The 17,199-nt window shown below is 35.5% G+C and overlaps 4 protein-coding genes across 10 annotated transcripts; 3 read left to right on the forward strand and 1 right to left on the reverse strand.

The window, feature by feature from the left end:
- Nucleotides 1-38: 38 nt before the first annotated feature.
- On the reverse strand, nt 39-2,666 carry LOC124303236 (major heat shock 70 kDa protein Ab-like). Its single transcript, XM_046760211.1, has one exon. It carries the CDS (start codon nt 2,478-2,480, stop codon nt 576-578), a length of 1,905 nt encoding a protein of 634 aa, XP_046616167.1. The 5' UTR covers nt 2,481-2,666; the 3' UTR covers nt 39-575.
- A 196-nt stretch (nt 2,667-2,862) lies between these two features.
- On the forward strand, nt 2,863-6,042 carry LOC124303245 (regucalcin-like). 6 transcript variants are annotated; one of them, XM_046760236.1, is made up of 7 exons: nt 2,864-3,105; nt 3,655-3,823; nt 4,123-4,320; nt 4,808-5,041; nt 5,168-5,343; nt 5,479-5,614; nt 5,831-6,042. In XM_046760236.1, exons 2-7 carry the CDS (start codon nt 3,664-3,666, stop codon nt 5,917-5,919), a joined length of 993 nt encoding a protein of 330 aa, XP_046616192.1. In that variant the 5' UTR covers nt 2,864-3,105; nt 3,655-3,663; the 3' UTR covers nt 5,920-6,042. The 6 variants fall into 6 exon arrangements, with proteins under 6 accessions (XP_046616197.1, XP_046616192.1, XP_046616193.1 ...); XM_046760237.1 differs by lacking the exon at nt 2,864-3,105 and adding an exon at nt 3,133-3,188; XM_046760239.1 differs by lacking the exon at nt 2,864-3,105 and adding an exon at nt 3,136-3,167.
- LOC124303243 (regucalcin-like) lies at nt 6,028-10,903 on the forward strand. Of its 2 annotated transcripts, none has more exons than XM_046760233.1 (6): nt 6,028-6,163; nt 9,288-9,456; nt 9,552-9,749; nt 9,955-10,191; nt 10,437-10,612; nt 10,686-10,903. In XM_046760233.1, the coding sequence occupies exons 1-6, from the start codon at nt 6,113-6,115 to the stop codon at nt 10,854-10,856; spliced, it is 1,002 nt and encodes a 333-aa protein (XP_046616189.1). In that variant the 5' UTR covers nt 6,028-6,112; the 3' UTR covers nt 10,857-10,903. The 2 variants fall into 2 exon arrangements, with proteins under 2 accessions (XP_046616189.1, XP_046616190.1); XM_046760234.1 differs by lacking the exon at nt 6,028-6,163 and adding an exon at nt 8,677-8,824.
- Nucleotides 10,904-12,514: 1,611 nt separating this feature from the next.
- Nucleotides 12,515-17,067, forward strand: LOC124302870 (uncharacterized). Its single transcript, XM_046759439.1, has 11 exons — nt 12,515-12,747; nt 12,845-13,042; nt 13,180-13,410; nt 13,592-13,767; nt 13,961-14,096; nt 15,067-15,167; nt 15,525-15,696; nt 15,805-16,002; nt 16,107-16,343; nt 16,539-16,714; nt 16,796-17,067. The coding sequence occupies exons 1-11, from the start codon at nt 12,588-12,590 to the stop codon at nt 16,949-16,951; spliced, it is 1,941 nt and encodes a 646-aa protein (XP_046615395.1). The 5' UTR covers nt 12,515-12,587; the 3' UTR covers nt 16,952-17,067.
- The last annotated feature ends 132 nt before the right edge of the window (nt 17,068-17,199 follow it).

The following is a 17,199-nucleotide window of genomic DNA, read 5'->3' on the forward strand; positions in this document are numbered from 1 at the left end:
ATTAAAATTATGTAGATTAATTGGTTTGGATAAAAACAATGGTGAATTTCAGTGCACCTGGCAGCAGTTTTATTTATTTGTTAATATTTCAATATGTAGCAAATTTATGATTACATGAAATTAACAAAGCAAATTGTAATGTGAAAATTACTTTGTAACATAATGTTATATCATATTAACGATATTATTATACGTGAATTTTTAACTTTTTATTAAATCAAGTGAATACATTTTACGTTTATAATGCAAGTCATCCTGGTAAAGTAAAATTTATTTTTCCATTGAAAACTTAACAAATCTTCGTTTATAAAAAACAAAATACCTACATCAAAAAGTACTACAAAAGTATCAGAAGTTATGTGTATTTCTTACATTATAACATACATTTTTTTCAGTTCCAATACATATATGTTAGGCAAACTTAAACCTGCATTCTAGGCAGATAACAACACTTATTTTATGTTAGTGAACGAAATAAAAACTTTAACAATGCAGAAAGCCTAAGAAACAACACTAATAATGAGGCTTCAATACACATTAATATTGTATATAATATACTTTTGGTCGACTTTAATTTAGTCAACTTCCTCCACAGTGGGCCCTGAGTATCCATTGCCAGTCTGACTTCCGGATCCTTGTCCTCCACCTCCCTGATGAAGTTTGGTCATGATGGGCTGGCACTGCCTCTGCACCGTCTCCAGCTTATGTTGATATTCCTCTTTGTCAGCCAAGGTATTACTGTCGAGCCAGCGGATAGTTTCTTCGCAAAGATTGATGACCATATCTTTGTCTTGCTGAGGCAACTTTGAGCCTTGCTCTTGTACAGCTTGTTTGACAGAAAAGATGTAGCTCTCAAGCTGATTCCTTGTAGCAACCCTCTCACGCTGCTGACTATCCTGTTCACGGTAGCGTTCAGCTTCCGATAGCATTCGATCAATTTCTTCACGGGACAGCCGGCCTTTGTCGTTGGTGATACGGATGTCACTGCTACGTCCGCTGGCTGTATCCTTAGCAGTGACTCGCAGAATTCCATTAGCGTCCATATCAAAAGTCACCTCGATCTGCGGAACTCCGCGAGGAGCTGGTGCAATTCCACTTAGCTCGAATTTACCAAGCAGATTGTTGTCCTTTGTCATAGCACGTTCACCCTCAAAAACTTGAATCGTTACTCCAGGTTGATTGTCAGCGTACGTGGTAAAGATCTGAGTCTTCTTACAGGGGATTCGAGCATTACGTTCTATGATGTTAGTCATAACCCCGCCAGCAGTCTCAATCCCCAGAGAAAGAGGGGCGACGTCAACCAGGAGGACATCTTGAAGACTGGAGGTCTTGCTTTCTTCTCCACTGAGAATAGCTGCCTGTACAGCAGCGCCGTAAGCTACTGCTTCGTCTGGATTGATGGAGAGATTGAGCTGCTTGCCATTGAAGAAGTTCTGCAGTAGGCTCTGGATCTTGGGTATACGTGTTGAACCACCAACTAGAACGATATCTTGGATTGAGCTTTTGCTCATCTTTGCATCAAGAAGAGCTTTTTCAACTGGCTCTAATGTCGCTCTGAACAGATCTGCACAAAGTTCCTCAAAGCGTGCCCTTGAAATTCTAGTATAGAAATCAATGCCATCAAAGAGAGCGTCGATTTCGAGGGTTGCCTCGGTACTAGAGGAAAGAGTACGTTTTGCTCGTTCAGCTGCAGTACGCAAACGGCGAATAGCACGTTGGTTATTCCTGAGATTCTTCTTGTATTTCCTCTCAAATTCTTTTGCAAAATGCTCGACGAGCCGCGAGTCAAAGTCTTCCCCACCCAAATGAGTATCTCCTGCAGTTGACTTTACCTCGAATAGCGAACCTTGATCAATTGATAGGATCGACACATCAAAGGTTCCACCACCCAGATCAAAAATCAGAACGTTTCGTTCTCCCTGTAGGTTCTTGTCTAGTCCATAAGCTAGGGCGGCAGCTGTAGGCTCGTTGATAATTCTCAAGACGTTGATGCCGGCTATGGTTCCCGCATCTTTGGTTGCCTGCCTCTGAGAGTCGTTGAAGTAGGCTGGGACAGTAATAACTGCGTCTTTGATCTTTTGTCCGAGGAAAGCCTCGGCTGTCTCCTTCATTTTGGTCAGAACCATTGAACTGATTTCTTCTGGGTTGAATCGTTTTTTCTCGCCACAAAACTCCACCTCGATCTTGGGTTTTCCTGCCTCTCCAACAACGCGGAAAGGCCAATGCTTGATGTCATTCTGGATCTTTGGATCATCGAAACGCCGGCCGATCAAGCGCTTCGCGTCGAACACAGTGTTCGCCGGGTTTAGGGCCACCTGATTCTTGGCAGCGTCGCCGATCAGCCGCTCGGTATCCGTAAATGCCACATAGCTGGGTGTTGTTCGGTTTCCTTGGTCATTTGCGATTATTTCGACTTTTCCTTGCTGCCAAACTCCGACGCAGGAATACGTCGTACCAAGGTCAATTCCGATTGCGGGCATCTTTGACACACTGAAGTCACTCTTACTCGACGTTTGTTAAAAAAATTAAAAATTTCTTTCTTCTTCTCCGGGATTGATACTACACTTCAAAACTTTGACACTTATGCACGATTGGATTGATTAATTCTTCGATTCTTATAGCGTTAATAAGCTGACTTGAGCAAAACTGCGAAGTTTCAACAGTTCCTCTCGACTTGTCGCGTAGTTAAACACTGGCGTATTGCGTCGACTCCCATCCTTTATATTTCGCGCGAACAATTCGCGACGCAACCAGAAGATTCTGACGAATCGGATGAATCTTCTGAATGCGCTTGCACGCTATTGGCTGTTACCATAGTTACGGCGTCGATTTTTCCAGAACTGAAATGTCTAGATGCCGAGAAAATATCGAAACGGATGGAAATTGTCATAAATTTCAGCGCTTGATTATTCTGGAATAAGGACGTATATTCAATCCGTACTGGATTTATATGGTTCAATGCGAATGATTAATCGAATTCGTCTACACGATAAGTTTAGGCCAACAAGGCTGCTGTTTTGACAAAACTTGTCAGTTTTGGTCGCAAGATGATTGAGGCGAGTAAAAAAGGTTACGTCGCAATTACTGTCGCCGTACATTCCAGAAGTAAGTACAATACGTTCGATACGTAACCTATATTAATTGATATCAAGTTATAGTTTAAGGAGGTTACAGTTGATCGAATTCATGTATATATTATAGATTTAAGTGTGACACATCCAATGTACAAGAATAACATGAAACTAACCCTAATTTCCTAAATATAATGCTTTGGAAATCAATGAACATAAATTCTCAGGGCTCTGTTCCATAATCTGCTTTGAATTAATTGTGATAAACATACTTGAACAGTATCCCCGTTTTGAGTTGCCAAAGAACATTCCTGTAGTAATTGTATTATCAGAGTTAGATTAGATTGCGTTGCCACGCTGTCGGAACAAGTAGACAGTGCTCAGCTTCAGAAGTAGATGTAAAAATTTCTGCTCTTGGACTAATTTAGTCTTTCGGTATTTGTGTACAATTAGTAAACTATTGCGCAGACTAATTTATACATAGGTATTGATGTATGCTAATAATTTTAATTGGTATTAGCATGAGAATTGCTGCAAAGATCAAATCATATCTTTAAACTTAACATACTTATATAATTTTTAGTAGCTCATAATGGCTCCAAAGGTGGAAATTGTACACGATGAAAAGTTAACTCTTGGCGAAGGGCCTCACTGGGACGAGGAAGCACAAGTACTTTATTTTGTTGATATAGATGAGTCTACTATTTTCAAGTATGACCCTAGCACTAATAAAATCACACGGGTCATTGTGGGTAAGTGGCTTGTATATAATTTTCAATCAATCTTGTTCGTATTTATAAAATATTTATAGACTATACAGGCAACATTTTTATCACTATGCATACTTTTGATAGGTGCTTGTGCACCTGAATGTAATTGTACAGTGAGGCAGAAAGTTTACAAAACTAAATTATATAAATAATGTCGAATATAGGTTTACAGCTTGAATAGATAATATCATCTGATAAGATTTACCCATATTAAAGCCATAGAAATATTATTTGTATATTTGCTATTTATTTATAATTGAAATTTTTTTGCATACTTACAGATAAACAAAATAAAACAACTATTGGCTTTGTCGTACCTGTAGCAGGTACCAAAGATAAATTTGTCATAGGATATGCAAGTAAATTTGCACTTCTGACTTGGGATGGCGTTAGCACGGATCCAACCAACGTTGAAATCCTTCTTGATGTGAATCCAGGAGCTAAAGTTCGGTTTAATGATGGCAAAGTTGATCCAACAGGTGACCAAAATCTATACAGTATATTTCTGCTACTGTCAATCAATGAAAATCACAGTAAATAAAAATTGTAATATCGATACAGTTATCCACGTTCATCCGTATTGAGTTGCATTGTATGTACAAAGTATAATCATTGAATCAGAAATTTGATATGTTTTTCACTTCACATACATAACCATTTTTCATTCGAGTTTATTAAATGGTCGTGGTGTTAGTGTGAACAACAGGTATAGTATGGAATGATTTTGAGGATATTTGTTTTTATTACTGATTGAATAAGCTTGATCATTTTTGAGTACTAGTATAGCATGTAATAAAAATTTACATGGCACCATGTCTTCAATGACCTTTACATTACATCTCCATAATCTATGATGTTCAACATTTATTCCTTGACTATTTGCAACAATAGTGTGTTCACAAATTTATCTATATTCTGTTTTGAATTTCCAACACATTGCTCATGAGGTCTGACAAAAAATTCCAGGACGCCTGTGGGCTGGGACAATGACGTCAGAATATAAAAACGTGGGAGAGGAGTTAAGACATGGATCGTTTTATTCCTTAAGTTCAACTGGAAAATCATCAATAACGCATCTTACAAATGTAGGGATTAGTAACGGCCTTGCATGGTCATCTGATCGCAAAACTTTCTATTATATTGATAGTTTCAATCGGGCAATTGACGCATTTGATTGTGATCTTCATAACGGAACATTGAGTAAGTATTGGATCAGGTTTGCTTAGCATATGCATCAACGTTCTACAACACGGGATGTTCAATTGAAGAATACTTTCAGACGGTGCTATTTTAACTACATGTAATATCATAATTTAAATATTACAGAAAATCGGCGTACAGTTTTTGACACAATCAAAAACAAGGTACAGGGATTGCCTGACGGTATGACCATTGATAAAGAAGATAAATTATGGCTTGCCACATTTGGAGGTAGTGCAATTCATCAAGTGGATCCTAACACTGGTTCTCTTCTTCGATCAGTTCAACTTCCAGCAGCAAAGGTACAAAGCTAATAAGTTTATTTAAAACAGTAGCTACTCGGTACATTTAATCAAAATACCTTTATTGTTGATCCAATTTTCTCTATGCCCATGAATTCACCTTATTTATTTTATTTCTACCAATTCGTTTTCCAGATTACCTCAGCTACGTGGGGAGGGCCAAACTTGGATGAACTTTATGTGACAAGTGCTAGCGTACAGGATACGGAAGAGCATCGTTACTCAGGACGTTTGTTTAAAATTACTGGACTTGGTACATCTGGACTTCCAGGTGTGCCAGTTAAATTATAAATACATTATGGGATTTGACGTTGTGATAATTTTTTAAATCAATCATAATCAATCCGAGCTATAAAGTGCCTATTTTTATTTATGAGCAAGTTTGAGCTATACATATTTTGAGAATACTTTCTACCACAGGCGAGTATTCACGATTGTACTAAATTATTTCACAATAAAGGTACTGTATTGTTTCGAATTTTCACAGTTTACTACCTCCGTTTGGTTCGACAATGCAGTGTTGGAAATTTTGGATCTTGTGAGCGACCAGCTATCATTGTGCAAAATAATGTTTAAACTCGCTTACTCTTTTCAATTTTTTAAATATGATTCGTTGCCTCAACACCAATTATTTTCGTAAAGAAAGTTTCTGCGTAACTTGTTAACCTCAGAAATAAATATTATGCTTTTATTGCACAACACTTTCTAATCTCAGTGTTATCTTTATGTTTTGAGATTTGTGTTCAGGCAATATTATACTTCACTTATCATGGTAAAGCGGCGCAGCACTGTACACATGATTGCTGATTACAAGTCTTATGTAAGCATTTCTCTCACATTATTTTATAAGTTTTATTTTCACTCTTCAAAAATAAGGAAAATATAAATAAGAGTAAGAATTTCTTCTCTGCATGCACGATGTAAGGAGACTGTAGTGTGTAGATGTTTATGTTTACCCCTTTCAATCCTTCGCTTCCGATGAGAAGCCCGTAAGACAGAATGCTGTCTAATAAATGAGATGCGGGTGTGCAAATCATTAATCTACGAGAGAATATTTGTTGAGAAAATGTAAATTTGAACAACTGGTGAATTTGAAAAATTAACGACGGAGCCAGGAATCGAACCTGGAATCTAGCGATGCTTAACCGGAGACTTACTCCACTAGACCACCTAGCCGCCCTGACTCTGTTGTCTTTAATTTCTCTCATAACCAGTGAGTTCAAATTTGTTTTCATGTGCCCGATTTGTATGAGTAAGAATTTCTTCTCTGCATGCACGATGTAAGGAGACTGTAGTGTGTAGATGTTTATGTTTACCCCTTTCAATCCTTCGCTTCCGATGAGAAGCCCGTAAGACAGAATGCTGTCTAATAAATGAGATGCGGGTGTGCAAATCATTAATCTACGAGAGAATATTTGTTGAGAAAATGTAAATTTGAACAACTGGTGAATTTGAAAAATTAACGACGGAGCCAGGAATCGAACCTGGAATCTAGCGATGCTTAACCGGAGACTTACTCCACTAGACCACCTAGCCGCCCTGACTCTGTTGTCTTTAATTTCTCTCATAACCAGTGAGTTCAAATTTGTTTTCATGTGCCCGATTTGTATGAGTAAGAATTTCTTCTCTGCATGCACGATGTAAGGAGACTGTAGTGTGTAGATGTTTATGTTTACCCCTTTCAATCCTTCGCTTCCGATGAGAAGCCCGTAAGACAGAATGCTGTCTAATAAATGAGATGCGGGTGTGCAAATCATTAATCTACGAGAGAATATTTGTTGAGAAAATGTAAATTTGAACAACTGGTGAATTTGAAAAATTAACGACGGAGCCAGGAATCGAACCTGGAATCTAGCGATGCTTAACCGGAGACTTACTCCACTAGACCACCTAGCCGCCCTGACTCTGTTGTCTTTAATTTCTCTCATAACCAGTGAGTTCAAATTTGTTTTCATGTGCCCGATTTGTATGAGTAAGAATTTCTTCTCTGCATGCACGATGTAAGGAGACTGTAGTGTGTAGATGTTTATGTTTACCCCTTTCAATCCTTCGCTTCCGATGAGAAGCCCGTAAGACAGAATGCTGTCTAATAAATGAGATGCGGGTGTGCAAATCATTAATCTACGAGAGAATATTTGTTGAGAAAATGTAAATTTGAACAACTGGTGAATTTGAAAAATTAACGGTGAATTTAAAAAATTAAAATATAAATAATTTCGAGTTTCATAATACCGTAGTAGGTATCAAAGATTATGTTGTGATAAGCTATGGAAGCAAGCTAGCCTTCTTGACATGGAATGGCATTAACGCGTACCTCAATCAATGTTGAAACTCCCATCAATCTGCATAGGCGAGCTATAATTTAATAATATTTAACTCCTCACGGTTGCATCGGGTCATTTTTGGCCTCAGAAACTAAATATTTCTTATGGGACGACAAATAAGTGCAACGACGAAGGGTTAATAATGACAGTGTTGTTTGAGTTGTTGGATATGGTTTAGCTTTGTGTTGGGGCTAATTTAAAACTCGTGTCTGAGATAAACAGAGAACAGTACATAGCTTGTACATCAAAAATGATGTGACAAAAATAGGAATTGCTTTCTCATGACCAAACTTTTTATTAGTTCAAAGTCTAAATAAGACAGTTGATCCATTTGATTATGAATAGGTATTGACATGAAAGAACGAATCAAGTATGTTCAAAAGTTTATAGCACGATTGCAAATGCCAGAATTATGCAACGTACCCTAATCCACTAATTTGCAACTCGATTGTAAATACAGAATTACAGATATGATTCGAGTTGTGATTAAGGTATCGGAATTGATATAAGCGCTCTTATGTTTCTCGAATAGTTAAAAAGTCAATGACCAAGCTTATGTCATTCATTGTGTAGATTAGAGAAGTATATGAATCTTAGTCTGAAATACAGTACGTTTTAACCACATACTATAATCTAATCTTTAATTTGCAAACTTGTCTCATAACTCATAGAACTGCTACTTAAATTGTGGTACGACTGTTTGATTTTCCAGTTGCAGTTGCTGTTGTCTGAATTATAGAAGCTCTATTTAGAATTTTTGATACACACTTAAGAGAAAACAACTTCAAAGTTTCTTTTTTAATACCTTGTGCTACATTATTCGAAAAATTTATTCTATTAATTTTTACATTCTGCCAATAATTTACAGTGTCAAGATATTCACTTATCACTCTGATGAAAAGTGCTCACTCTATCAGGTTATCAACTTTTTATCAGCTAACTTGATAGTGCTCTAGTTGTGAAATACTTTGATAATTATTTGCTATATTCTGACGGATTATGTTCACAGTTTCTGTTTCTTTCCAAACCGAAAAAGCAGGAACTTCGTTCAATTTTTTCATCGAGCATAAGTGAAGGAATATTTCATTACGCATATTTTGAGTTATGACTTTTGAAAGGACAGCTTCAACTGCCGTGTATTAAAATTCACCTAAAAGGTAAGCATTCATCTATACTAATATTACAAAGAGGAAAGATTTGATTTTTTGTTTGTTTGTTTGTTTGAAGTGAATAGGCTCCTAAACTACTGGACCGATTTAAAAAATTCTTTCACCGTTGGCAAGCTACACTATTCCCGAGTGACATAGGCTATGTTTCATTTTCAAAAAAATTAGGGATGCTTACTAAAACTTGAATAATCTAACCCAAGTTGTAAAAAAATAAACAAAAAACTTCCGTCAATCGCGTGCGCTGCGAAAACTATTAATGATAGAACAAAATGATGTATTACAATTTTTTTATAAACTCACTGTAAACATTGTGTATTTTCTTTCATTATATTATTATATGCCCGTGCGAAGCCGGGATGGGCTGCTAGTGTAATATAACTTGAAAATGTATATTAAAATTGCTATAACATGCTAGTATTTACTGATTACCTGGCTTAATCAATTTTTATAGGCACAAATAATGGCGCCAAAAATTGAAATTATACACGATGAACAGTTAGTTCTTGGCGAAGGACCTCACTGGGACCACGCTGCGCAAGTTCTTTATTACGTTGACATACCTGAATCCATGGTTTTCAAGTATAATCCAAAAACCAACAAAATCACTCGAGTCATTGTTGGTAAGTAGCAAAAATTTAACTATATATAGTCCAACTTCAACTTGTAATTTTAAATACAACTAAACTTATAATTTGTATTCAATATGTGCTTACAGATAAACAAAATAAGACAAGCGTGAGCTTTGCAGTACCTGTAGAAGGTACCAAAGATAAATTTGTCATCGGGTATGGCAAGAAGTTTGCTGTTTTGACTTGGGATGGTGTTAGCATAGATCCAACTAAGGTTGACATCCTTGTTGAAGTGGATTCTGGGACTATAAACATATTCAATGATGGCAAAGCTGATCCCTCAGGTATGCAGTATATCCAAAATATATATTCCATTATTGTTTATTATTGAAACATTATTGCACCAAATTATCTTCGCATAATACTTCACAGCCAACTTCTATTCTATATCAACACTTTCATGATATGTGCAAGTAACAACGTACTGATAAACTCACTTTTACTTACTATGTCAAATTGAATAATTGATTTAATCTGAAAAAATTTTAGGGCGTTTGTGGTCTGGTACATGGGAAATGGCCACATTCAAACCAGGTGTCTCAGAATCAAGAAAGGGAACGTTTTATTCTTTAAGTAAAGATGGAAAATCTGCCAAGGCTCACTTTAGTGGTGTGGGAATCAGTAATGGTCTTGCCTGGTCTGCTGATAGAAGAACTTTTTATTATATAGATTCTCTCAATTGGGCAGTTGACGGATTTGATTATAATATTGATACTGGAGAAATAAGTGAGTATTTATCATGGAATCGTCTTATTGCCTAGCATTATGGTATTTGTTACCCTTAAGAATACAGTTTGTTGGAAAACATTTTGTAACAATTATAATTCATGCAATCTAAAATATAATATCATGTCTCTTATGTATAATCAGATAAGAGTTATGAAAGAATACAAATTTTAAAGCGCATCAAGTAAAAAATGTTGTCTTCTATATCTAAATAGACAAGAGTTTAAAAAACATAAATTTTAAAGCAAATCGACGAACCATCTTTGACTTGAAAAAGAATAATATCAAGGGGTTACCTGATGGAATGGCAATAGATAGTAAGGATAAATTGTGGTTTGCCACATTCAATGGTAGTGGAGTTCATCAAGTGGATCCTAAAACTGGTACCCACCTCCAGTTTGTGCAACTTCCAACAGCAGGGGTAAGGAAAAGCTCGTTTTGTGTAAAACTGATACCTCTCCATGTTCTATTTTATCAGTGATACCTTTTTCCAGATTACTTCAGTCGCATGGGGTGGACCAAATTTGGATATACTTTACGTGACTAGTGCCAGTCTGTATGAGTCAATAGACCAAAGCGATCTTAACAAGTCCTATGTGGGACGTGTGTTTAAAATTACAGGACTTGATGCATGTGGACTACCAGGTGTCCCAGTCAAGCTCTAAATACACAGAATTACATCTAACCTGTTAATAAAGGAATTACAAATTAATCCAGGAATCACTTCAATGAATAAAAATATTAATTTTAAGCTATTTTAAGCCTTCCAGGTCGCACTTATTTGTCCTTCCATAAGAAATAAATGGTTTCTGGAGACAAAATTGACCCAGTGCGACAGCAAAGGGTTAAAAACTATACTTCACTTGGGAAGTTTTTATAAAAAAAAAAAAAGAAACAGAATCGTAGTTTTTAACGTTGAAGTTGCCGTTCAAAATTATTCGTTGCATACGAATAAGTATACATAAATTTGACAACAAAGGTACTCCTGATATTTTTAGAGCTCTTGAAACCCATGTTGATGCTTCTACAACATTGTAGAATATTTCTGGAGCTTTCCAGCAGATTTAAGAGTATTCTCGATGTTTCTAGAACATTCCAAGAATTTGAGAGAAGATTCATAACTGTTCAAGAATACTCTTAATATTTCTAGAATATTAAAGGACACTTTCAGAACTTTAAAGAACGTCCGAGGCTATTTTCGATGTTTCCTGTAGAGCAATCCATACCATTCCAGAACATTTCCGGATCTTTCGGGTGGATTTAAAAGTATTTTCGAAGTTTTTAGAACATACCAGAACTTTTCTGGAACATTGCCACAGGTTCTAGAATATTCTTGATGTTTTTAGATATACCAGAACTTTCGAGACCATTCTAGCAGCTTCCACAACATATCAGAACAATTCCGGAGCTTTCGAGCAGATTCGAAAGTATTCTCGATGATTCTATGACATTCTAAGAACTTGAGAGTAGATTCACAACTGTTCAAGAATACTCTTAATATTTGTAGAATGTTTAAGGACACTTTCAGAACTTTCGCAACCGTTCGAACTTTTTCGGAGCTCTCCAGCAGTTTTGAAAGTATTATCATTAGTTCTAGAACCTTTTAACTATTTTCAAAACTTATGAATATTAGGCACTGATCTTGATTTTCATAATATTCTGTAACGTTTTGGAATATTTGAAACTGTTTTCGCAGTTTCGATTCGGCGTAAGTGAGCGCGACAAGGGTCAAATTGGGTACAACTCGATATTATCTAAAATGTTTATACATCATGAAGGTATTTTTTTATTGTTTTTAACACTACACGCTCGCGCTTATTTGTCGTCTCATAAGAAATGCATGGTTTCTGGAGGCAAAAATGACCCAGTGCGACTGTGAAGGGATAATTTTGAGTTCATGGGTTCCGGTTAGGGTTTAGAAAAGGCTTTGACTAATTCATTACGACTCCATCGTTTAATCTACAAGAGTTTTTAAATCGTCTAATCTGCGGTCTAATGGCTGGTAAATAATATAATATTATCTCCAAGTGGAAATGTTTTATGCAACCAGCTTTACGACACTGCTATCTCATAGTCTCGAACTTTTATGTGGCTTATGTAATATCATTGTAATTAAGAAAGGTGTAGCCTTTTAGCCATTTCTTGACTCGAGAAACAAGTCTATTGCGACAGATAAAACTACTTTAATTATTTGGTGTTCAACATAGTGCATGTATATTAGATTGTCTAATTCCATACAAATAATTCTGAGTCTAAATGTGAGTTGCAGTTTTATACATATATGAGGAAAAGAAGCTATATCATCGTAATCCTAGTTCATTTATTCAATTGTGGTCACTTATTTAAATTGTATAACACTGTAAGTGCAGTTTAATTATTTACAGCAATTTCATTAAATGGCTCCAAACATAAAAATTGTGCACAATGAGAAACTAGTTCTTGGTGAGGGTCCATACTGGGATCATGTTGCTCAAGTGCTCTATTATGTTAATGTATTGGAAAGTACTATTTTCAAATATGAACCAAGTACTGAGAAATTCACCCAAGTTATTGTAGGTAGGTTGATTTGAGATCATTTCTCGTCATCACCATAAAGCCTATACGAATATCTAATTTTATTTATATTTAATTTATACATCAATTCTATTCATAGATAAGGAAAAAAAATCGAGTGTGAGCTTCGTTATACCTGTAGAAGGTATCAAAGACAAATTTGTCATTGGGTATGGAAACAAACTTGCCCTTTTGACTTGGAATGGTATCAGTACTTATCCAACGAATCTTGAAATACTTATCAGTTTGAATGAAGCAACTGACACTGTATTTAATGATGGCAAAGTTGATGCCAGAGGTGCTACATCTTTATTGTGATTATCATTGAAAATTACTAATTTTGATTTTGAAAATGATGCCAATGAGATTAAACCATTAAGTAAGTGTTTCTTCAAAAATTCTATGTGTAATTTGGATCAATATGTAAAATTTGAGGTCGTTTGTGGACCGGGACAGTATTCCCAGGTGTCATCACTGGATCCCAAGAACGACGCGGAGAGTTATATAGCATGAATTCACAAGAAAAGTGTGTCACAAGTCATGCTACTGGTATAGGAATCAGCAACGGTCTTGCATGGTCAACTGATCACAAAATATTTTACTACATCGATAGTTTGAATAATACAGTTGATGCATTTGATTATAATATTAACAGTGGAGAACTATGTGAGTATACTTGGTCAAATATTTGTATTATATACACATTTTTCGAGCTGTGGAAGCGTTTAGATTTAGAACTTCTTTTTACGATTATTTCACTAAACGTGATACAACGTAACTGGATGAAAAGTATTGTCTGTATCTCAAATTATTAAATAACATGTATCCATGAATTTGAACAAAACAGCAAACCGTCGTATAGCTTTTGACTTCGTGAAGAATAATTTGAAGGGGTTTCCTGACGGGATGACTATAGATACAGAAAATAAACTGTGGGTTGCTGCATTCAATGGAAGTGCTGTACATCAAGTAGACCCTGAAACTGGTTCTCTTCTTCAATCTGTAAAATTCCCTACCTCACAGGTATGTATAAATAGCCAAATCACCATTAAACTAAGCTGTTTTTTATGGGATAGTGTTAGCAAAACTGCCATGTGTGAAACGAAACACGCAATCCTTGATTTCTTAAATATAAATTTCTAATGGCTTTAGAATGGTGAGAAAATAATAAGCCAGAATAAATTATTGATTTCATAAGTCGTTCTGTTTCTTTCAGATAACTTCTGCCACGTGGGGAGGACCAAACTTGGATGAACTCTATGTCACAAGTGCCAGTCACTCGGAAACAGGACAGAATTTTTACGCAGGACGCTTGTTTAAAGTTACAGGACTCGGTACATCTGGTCTCCCAGGTTTCACAGTCAAATTATAAATAAATACTTAACGGTCGACTACAAAGGGCTTGATGATATATATTATTCTACATAAAATAGCAAATACTTATTTCATAATGTTTATTAATCATTGGTGTGTGAAATTTTGCTGGAGCAATACTGAAACTAATGTTTTGTATGATGTGAATGCTTGAATTATTCGGCAATCTAATAAACATGTAACTGGAGATGAAATGATCAACCGTAGTTTCATAAACATTCACGCAATTCAGACCAATTAACTGATGACATATTCTATAATAGGCTATCAGCATTATTCTTTAGATACAGTAATATCTTAATTAACTGGAGAGTATGGATGATCTCCCTCACAACATCAAATGTTTATAAAAAAATTATGAAAGCGATTTCGGTGAAATATAATGTACATGTTTAAGAAATATTTCAAATTCAATATATCAAATGACACGTTGAGGTATATTTATGAAAAATTTGGTGTTGTATTAAGGTGGCCGTTGATTATGTGTATGTGATTATTACCACGAATTAAGAATAATGATGTCAATGATATGAGATCCAGATAGGAATATCAAGGGTGTACAGACGAAATTTCATTCTCGATACTTATATTAAAACTTTCTCTACCATTTGAAGATTCATATTTTCGAAAATATTCCGAGTTTAAAAATGCCCAATGAATGTAAATATGTTATGTAAAAACATATCCTGATAAGTGTCCCTCAACTTTCACTTTACCTAGATCGGTGAAACGAGATTCTATTCTAATTTTAGATTTCATCTATAGATAGTCAAAATTCATCAACCATGGTTTGTAGGAAGGTATAAAATGGTTAGTAAATTTACCTGACAATAAAACCTGTATGATTAGAGAGTGATGTGGTACTTCTAAGTTTTTTATCACTACCCATTTGAAGATTGTTACCTCCATAAGATGAAGTCTTGATTCTGAACACTCTATATATTTTAGATTTGATTAACTTGACCTTCCATGGATCTCTCACTGATAGCTTGTCTTATATAAAGAGCAGTTGCGAAGGAAAACTTTTAGTTTGCAATTCTTCTGGATCCTGAGAAGTGAGAACTCTTCCATACTTAAATTTCATTAAGTTCGTAAATTTTTCGTCGCTGTAATTTTCTTTTCTGAAGCAAAATATAGATGTTTAATTATACCTTCGTTATTTTGAAGTGATTGATTAGATTAGACCTACATACATATCCAAAGTTATGACATTTTCTTTTGATTACCCCATCAATCGTTTTGCTATAAATTCCACGTAAAGTTCAAATCACAATATATAGTACTTCTAATCGCGAGAACATAAGTTGGCTACCATTTCAAATTGTACTTACTATTCACAGTAAGCTCGTTGCAAAGGTTGTGTAGTATTCTAAACATTATATTTGACTTGGTTTGAACATTTCTAGGTTTCACTAATAATGGCACCCCAAATTGATATTATACATGACGAGAAATTAGTTCTCGGCGAAGGACCTCACTGGGATCAGGAAGCACAAGTACTCTACTATGTTGATATACCTGAATCTACTGTCTTCAAGTACAATCCGAGCACCAATAAAGTCACCCGTGTGATTGTGGGTAAGTGGTTAGAACTGAACTTGGAATTACTTATACCCAAGCCATATGAATTGTACAGATAAGTTTATAGTTGATTTACAATTGGAATTCATTATATAATGCTTCCAGATAAACAAAATAAGTCAGCAGTGAGCTTTGTCCTACCTGTGGCAGGTACCAAAGACAAATTTTTGGTTGGACATGGTAAAAAAATAGCTCTTCTGACATGGGATGGTATTACCACAGATCCAACCAATGTTGAAATTCTTGTTGAAGTGGATCCTGGGACTATAAACGTATTTAATGATGGCAAAGCTGACCCTTCAGGTACCTGATGTGAATAGATTGGTGTACTTATCCTTATTCTGTAATGCTTGAGTAGTTAAGAAACTGTACCGATTGTATGTGATTCGATTTTTTTTTAATTCTAGGGCGTTTGTGGTCTGGAACTTGGGAACTAGCTACATTTAAACCAGGTGGACCTGAAACGAGAAAGGGAACCTTTTATTCTTTGAGCAGAGATGGAAAATCTACAAAACCTCATTTCAGCGGTGTGGGATGTAGTAATGGTCTAGCATGGTCTTCAGATACCAAAACGTTTTATTACGTAGATAGTTTTAATTGGACGGTCGATGCATTTGATTATAATATTGACAGCGAAGAGTTGAGTGAGTATTCAACCTACAATTTTGTTCAAACTTCTTATCATTTTTAATATTCATTATCCTGAAAATATATTTAATTTGAATGTACTTCAATAGAACTTTAGTTTATCCAATGTAAAATCATATCAGCTCTATTAATAGTACCATCCCTCTGATGTGTAAACGGAGGATAGTAATAGGCGAATGTAAATTTCACAGCAAATCGACGAACCATCTTTGACTTGAAGAAAAATAATGTCAAGGGAATGCCTGATGGAATGGCTATAGATAAGGAAGACAAATTGTGGTTAGCCACGTGGGGTGGCTATGCTGTTCATCGAATAGACCCTAAAACTGGTAAACATCTTCAGTCTGTCCAGTTTCCTACAGAAAAGGTAAAAAATTATTCTCGAGAGCAAAAAAAAAAAAAAAATATGATTGATGTAGTGATATTTTGAAGACAAAAATTTTTTCAGATTACTTCGGTAGCGTGGGGTGGACCAAATTTAGATGAACTGTATGTTACCAGTGCTAGCATATTCGAGTCGAAAGACGATCGTTATTCAGGTCGCTTATTTAAGGTTTCAGGACTTGGTATATCTGGACTTCCAGGTGTACCAGTTAAATTGTAAATATTGTATAATCCATAAGCCTGAAAACCACCGATCAAGTGTCCGTTTTTACGTACTAACGTACCATATTGTGTCAAACAAAAAAAGCAAATCAAGAATCTCTTGCACTTTGAAAATTTATTGTGAATAATTGTATGCAATGCGTTTTCCAACATATTCTACATCTTCCAATTTTCTGATGATAACTTGAAATAATAATAATAACAATAACAACAATAGTAATAATTTTTTATTTATTGTGCATATGG

Source organism: Neodiprion virginianus, chromosome 4, assembly GCF_021901495.1.
Source record: "Neodiprion virginianus isolate iyNeoVirg1 chromosome 4, iyNeoVirg1.1, whole genome shotgun sequence".
Taxonomy (NCBI): Eukaryota; Metazoa; Arthropoda; class Insecta; order Hymenoptera; family Diprionidae; genus Neodiprion; species Neodiprion virginianus.

Coding starts and splice junctions, on each gene's coding strand:
- LOC124303236 (XM_046760211.1), bottom strand. CDS start 2,480: ATGCCCGCAATCGGAATTGACCTTGGTACGACGTATTCCTGCGTCGGA.
- LOC124303245 (XM_046760236.1), top strand. CDS start 3,664: ATGGCTCCAAAGGTGGAAATTGTACACGATGAAAAGTTAACTCTTGGC. Junction 3,824..4,122: donor AATCACACGGGTCATTGTGG/GTAAGTGGCTTG, acceptor GCATACTTACAG/ATAAACAAAATAAAACAACT. Junction 5,042..5,167: donor TCTTCATAACGGAACATTGA/GTAAGTATTGGA, acceptor TAAATATTACAG/AAAATCGGCGTACAGTTTTT.
- LOC124303243 (XM_046760233.1), top strand. CDS start 6,113: ATGGTAAAGCGGCGCAGCACTGTACACATGATTGCTGATTACAAGTCT. Junction 6,164..9,287: donor TTGCTGATTACAAGTCTTAT/GTAAGCATTTCT, acceptor CAATTTTTATAG/GCACAAATAATGGCGCCAAA. Junction 10,192..10,436: donor TATTGATACTGGAGAAATAA/GTGAGTATTTAT, acceptor TAAATTTTAAAG/CAAATCGACGAACCATCTTT.
- LOC124302870 (XM_046759439.1), top strand. CDS start 12,588: ATGGCTCCAAACATAAAAATTGTGCACAATGAGAAACTAGTTCTTGGT. Junction 13,043..13,179: donor TGGCAAAGTTGATGCCAGAG/GTGCTACATCTT, acceptor GTAAAATTTGAG/GTCGTTTGTGGACCGGGACA. Junction 15,697..15,804: donor AGTCACCCGTGTGATTGTGG/GTAAGTGGTTAG, acceptor TAATGCTTCCAG/ATAAACAAAATAAGTCAGCA.